At 31.9% G+C, this 5205-nt stretch overlaps 2 protein-coding genes across 2 annotated transcripts in view; one reads left to right on the forward strand and one right to left on the reverse strand.

Moving 5' to 3' along the window:
- Positions 1–239: 239 nt before the first annotated feature.
- LOC115235549 (N-alpha-acetyltransferase 60) lies at positions 240–3007 on the forward strand. The gene is made up of 2 exons (XM_029807414.1): positions 240–1001; positions 1590–3007. The coding sequence occupies exons 1-2, from the start codon at positions 677–679 to the stop codon at positions 2165–2167; spliced, it is 903 nt and encodes a 300-aa protein (XP_029663274.1). The 5' UTR covers positions 240–676; the 3' UTR covers positions 2168–3007.
- Positions 3008–3959: 952 nt separating this feature from the next.
- Positions 3960–5205, reverse strand: part of LOC115235529 (cap-specific mRNA (nucleoside-2'-O-)-methyltransferase 1-like) — a 3870-nt gene continuing 2624 nt past the window's right edge. Inside the window, exons 2-3 of the mRNA XM_029807379.1 lie at positions 4949–5193; positions 3960–4596 (exon numbers count right to left, since the gene is read on the reverse strand). Of these exons, the coding sequence (XP_029663239.1) occupies positions 4110–4596; positions 4949–5193 (732 nt within the window). The 3' untranslated portion in view covers positions 3960–4109. The remainder of the gene's footprint in view (positions 4597–4948; positions 5194–5205) is intronic.

The following is a 5205-nucleotide window of genomic DNA, read 5'->3' on the forward strand; positions in this document are numbered from 1 at the left end:
GTTATCCAGTGGACATTTATAGGACATTAATACTTATTATAATACTTAAGATTTCTAAATTATATTAAATAGCCTACATAACTGAAAGTAACCATGTATGCATATTAAATTTTTATAAAATATATTTATAATATCTTAAAACATCCTACAAATGTCCTGAACTATCCTGGACATATTCAGAATGATCCTGAGGATATGTTTTGTGCTGTCTGGGTTATATAGAAATCTGTGGTGTTGATTTTCGGTGGAAAAATCATATATATCCATATGATGCAAGAAAATATTTTCTTACATCATGCATATATTATTTATCACGAGATTATTATGGGGTACAATCCGGTTATCGGAGCTGTTGTTGACGGTTTGCACGCAGCGATGGACGCAGGGTCGTTTACACTGCGCGCGACAGGAAACAGCAGATGCGCGAGATCTAGTCGCAGTGGCAGCGTCAAGTGCGGGTTCGCGTGAATCGCGACAACAATAACAACGAACCTAGAACGATACGCGAAAACAAAATGTCTACGACGTGCCGCTGCTGCGTGTTTACGAGCGGCGGCGGTTGTTGTCAATGCGCGACGACGTGACGTACCTCTCGATTCTATTACCGCGTTGGCCCGCAAACGATATACACAAATGATAAGCCGTGAGACGAGAACAGGCCAGCCGCGGTCGCGCGATGGTCGTGTCCTTTAACCGATATTTACCGGTAATCCTGCCGGAGATCGAGGACAGCGAGTTGGGTCGTGTCGCCAGGGTCGAGCCGCTCGACGGCAAGCAACGTGCTTCCTACGTCACGGATGAGACCGTCGCGAGGGACAGTTCGACCACCATCTGTAGCGGTTGTCCGACAACTACGACTACGACAACGACAGCGGCAGCTTCCGTGACGACGCCGGCGGTCACAGTGCCGCTATGCGTCCTGGGCGAGGTGCAGCTGCGCTTCCTCTGTCCCGATGATCTGGAGGAGGTGCGCTCGCTCTGTCAAGATTGGTTTCCCATAGGTGAGCCCACCACACACACACCTGGTACCAAACGATCTTGTCTAATATGTAAATGCAATACAGGATTGAAAAAAATATTTTCTTATAATAGCTTCATTTAAATTCTCTTTATCCTTCTTTTATGAAATCTTCTCCAACTAATTAAAAAATAGAAATGTAAATATTTGGGAGAGAAGAAAAATAGGAAGATGAAGAAATGATTCTATATTTCATAGGAATAGATAACCATAAAAAAAGAAGAATTTGAAATTAAAATAATGACACACAATACTATATATATGTCAAATTCTTCTTTTAAATTTTCAGATGTTAAAAAGAATACAAATAGAATATATATAAATTGTTTTTTTATATTGATATTTTAAAAATTTTTTATTATTGGAATATATATATATGGTTTTATTAAATTTTAGGATTATATTATCTATAACAGTTAATAAAAATGTAAAATGCTTTTTACTAAAAAGATGTTAAATGATATTTTTTTCAGATATCAAGTAATATATATACCACAGGAAATTTGCAATAATAAGTATAATATAAAATATTATTTTGAATGCAACTAATTTTTAATTTCTATCTGTCCAGATTATCCTTATTCATGGTATGAAGACATTACAAGCTCATCAAGGTTCTACGCGCTTGCAGCGGTATATGGTGGAGTAATAATAGGGCTAATTGTTGCAGAGATAAAGCCTTATGCGAGATTAAACAAAGAAGATCGCGGTATCTTGTGTTCCAGTCTAGGAAAAAATTGTCTAGTAGGTTATATACTTAGCTTAGGGGTACGACGCGCATATAGGAGAAATGGAATAGCTTCGTTGCTGTTGGAACAGCTGTTGGCCCATGTCACCGCTCCTGAACGTTCCTCTGTAAAGGCAGTCTTCCTACATGTGCTCTCCAGCAATGCTCCTGCTATATTGTTTTATCAGAGGTGTCACTTTCGGTTGCACAGTTTTCTTCCATATTACTATTCGATACGGGGAAAGTGTAAGGATGGTTTTACGTATGTTCTTTATGTTAACGGCGGACATGCACCATGGGGCATCTGGGATTGGGTGCGCCACTTGGCCGGCGCGATGACCAACTTTGTACCATGCAGGGTACCGCGTTGGATCTGGCAGCGTCTCCTATGGGCGACTACCATTCTTTCTTATCACAGATGATACATTTTGTGATTTATCATGTTCCATACACATGTGTTGTGTATATGCTTATTTTTCTTTTTTGGATTTTAAAACTATACGCGCATTAAAGTGCCATATATCGATTCACTTTCATAAAGGATTTAATTAGCCACAGAATTCTATCTATTTGATTTTATTGTTGAATAGATTCGTGCAGATGTAAAGTTAGGGATAAATATTAATCCATGATCAACTTATAATACCAACGAATATCTAAATTCATCTAAAGTTTGGGAAGAGCAAAGACTATAAAGTATCTTAGCACAACTTTTGTTACCAAGGATTACTAGTTGTTGAAAACATATATTGTTGCTACAATAGTATTGTAATAGTTCAAATTATGTAACTGCCAAAAATAATTAAGTTGAAATAATTTGCATGTTAATGTATCTTCCATTGTACCTTTAAAGGTATGGAGTAGAATTATTTTTATTTTAAACTTAAAGAACAAGAGCTTCGAGATAATTATATTTAATGTGATACAAGACTAAAAAAAGACAGTTTATTGCTGGCGTTTATAAAAATTTATACATTACATCGAAAAACAAACGTATAAACAGATTGGAAAAAGTCATTATGTCTTTGAATTATGAAAATATGTTAAACCAATTATTTTCTTTCAAATATGCCTGACAAGAAGAAATTATCTGTCTCTTAAATAATTTAAAGACGAATTTTATTCTTTTATAATAATGAATCTTTAGACAAACTTTTTGTAGCATATGTAACAAATTAACTCTATATATAATATCATTGCTATATTAGATACGTTTTACAAAGGCATAATATTAATCATGAGTAATACTTGAGTGATAAAAACGTGATAACATTAAAGTCTCATTTCAAACTGTGTATATACAAGCACATATTTAAAAGAAAATGTGTAGTTATTTATATTTGTTTTAACCTCGAGATATATATAAAAACTTTTTTTTGTTTACATATTTTGAAATGTGGTCACACTTCTACTATAAACAGGATAAATTTAAAAACTGAGTGTGAAAAAGATATGTGTGAATGTATGTGCAGAGTGATATTTATACACATAATGTAAATATAAATATATATATAAACATATTAAAAAATAGTTGTATATAATGTATTGAGATTGTTTATAATAAATTAACATGTTATAATTTATGTATAATTACATTTGTTTTTTTGAGTAATTATAATGTTGGTCATTGAAAATCTTTATTTTTTTTCAACAGCATATTTTTATTGAATTGCAAATATAATAATATAATATTTTTTAATACACTTTCTTATTTTAATAGTTTTTGAGATATTAACTATTAAATAAAACTATGATAAATTCTCTATAATCAAAAGTAATATGTTTTAACGAAAATCCAAGAACTTAAGAAAACTTTGACATAATTATTTACGATATGTATAATATAATACACATGATTCAGACATTTTGTGATGAATTTATCATCGCAACTAAAGTGTCCATATTCAATGTTAAGCTATTGCCAGCAGGATAAATTTAAAAACTGAGTGTGAAAAAGATATGTGTGAATGTATGTGCAGAGTGATATTTATACACATAATGTAAATATAAATATATATATAAACATATTAAAAAATAATTGTATGTAATGTATTGAGATTGTTTATAATAAATTAACATGTTATAATTTATGTATGATCACATTTGTTTTTTTGAGTAATTATAATATTGGTAATTGAAAATCTTTATTTTTTTTCAACAGCATATTTTTATTGAATTGCAAATATAATAATATAATATTTTTTAATACACTTTCTTATTTTAATAGTTTTTGAGATATTAACTATTAAATAAAACTATGATAAATTCTCTATAATCAAAAGTAATATGTTTTAACGAAAATCCAAGAACTTAAGAAAACTTTGACATAATTATTTACGATATGTATAATATAATACACATGATTCAGACATTTTGTGATGAATTTATCATCGCAACTAAAGTGTCCATATTCAATGCTAAGTTTTGACTGCCAGGCCAATCCCAGATAATACGTTTCTCGAATGCCTCTTTAAAATCAGCTTCGGCTTCGGGTGGTCTATTATGTTGATTGTTTCGGATTTCGTATTCCGCTACTTTGGTAATCGAATTATAGACATAAAATTCATCTGTTTTTTTGCTAATATGACGTGACCAAGGCTGAGTGATGCTTTTTAAGAAAAGTACGCTGTTATATGCGAAATATATGGGTTCTTTATCGTTTTTGTCGTCACGTTCCAAGAGACTCTCTCGCGACTCGAACGCAATGGGCATTTCCACACGACGTTGCGCGACACGCAAATTCTTCCCTATATCAGGATTCAGCATAAACCTCTCCTTGGCGCGCACACATATGTAGTCATTTGGAACTGATTTCTGCAGTGATTCGCAAAATAGCTTAGTTAGTTTATACCTACGACAGATATAGCATAAAAATGTTAGCTATTAGTACAATGACAATTTATTCATAATAGAATTTCTCTTTATAGTAACTACATTTTATAAAACTTTAGTATTTATCTTTTTAAGTTTAAATCAATATAAATATCTACTCCAATTTAATTTATAAAGACTATAGACTGTGCAATATTGATAGATTCATACATAAAAATATGCTACAGAGAAACTATAACATATTATAATTTTAATTTGATTTATATTCAATTTATAAGTAACTATTAATATATTAACAGCTTAGAACATATTATTGACAGCTCAGAATTTTATATTATGTTTGATAAAACATAATATAACATATTTGTTACCTATCATCTAAGTATCGTTTGCTAACATCTACTCCACCAAGCATGTAAGCATCCAAAATATGCAATGCACGTGTCTTGGAGAAGTATTTTCCCGTCCGTTTTGCTTCATATACTAATTCGGCGTATACAAGAGTATCAGGTGATAGGTATATCTTTATATCTTCAATCGGTTCCCATTCGCCTCCTTTCATGTAACGAAATACTTTTCTCCTTCCCAAACTCAAATAAAATGTTGCTACTTTATCCTCTTCGACACA

Source organism: Formica exsecta, unplaced genomic scaffold (genome assembly GCF_003651465.1).
Source record: "Formica exsecta isolate Colony F162 unplaced genomic scaffold, ASM365146v1 scaffold226, whole genome shotgun sequence".
Classification (NCBI taxonomy): Eukaryota; Metazoa; Arthropoda; class Insecta; order Hymenoptera; family Formicidae; genus Formica; species Formica exsecta.

Excerpts from the sequence above, each read along its gene's own strand:
- LOC115235549 (XM_029807414.1), top strand. The coding sequence starts at position 677 with ATGGTCGTGTCCTTTAACCGATATTTACCGGTAATCCTGCCGGAGATC. Across the intron at positions 1,002-1,589 it reads TCAAGATTGGTTTCCCATAG|ATTATCCTTATTCATGGTAT; the intron begins GTGAGCCCACCA and ends CTATCTGTCCAG.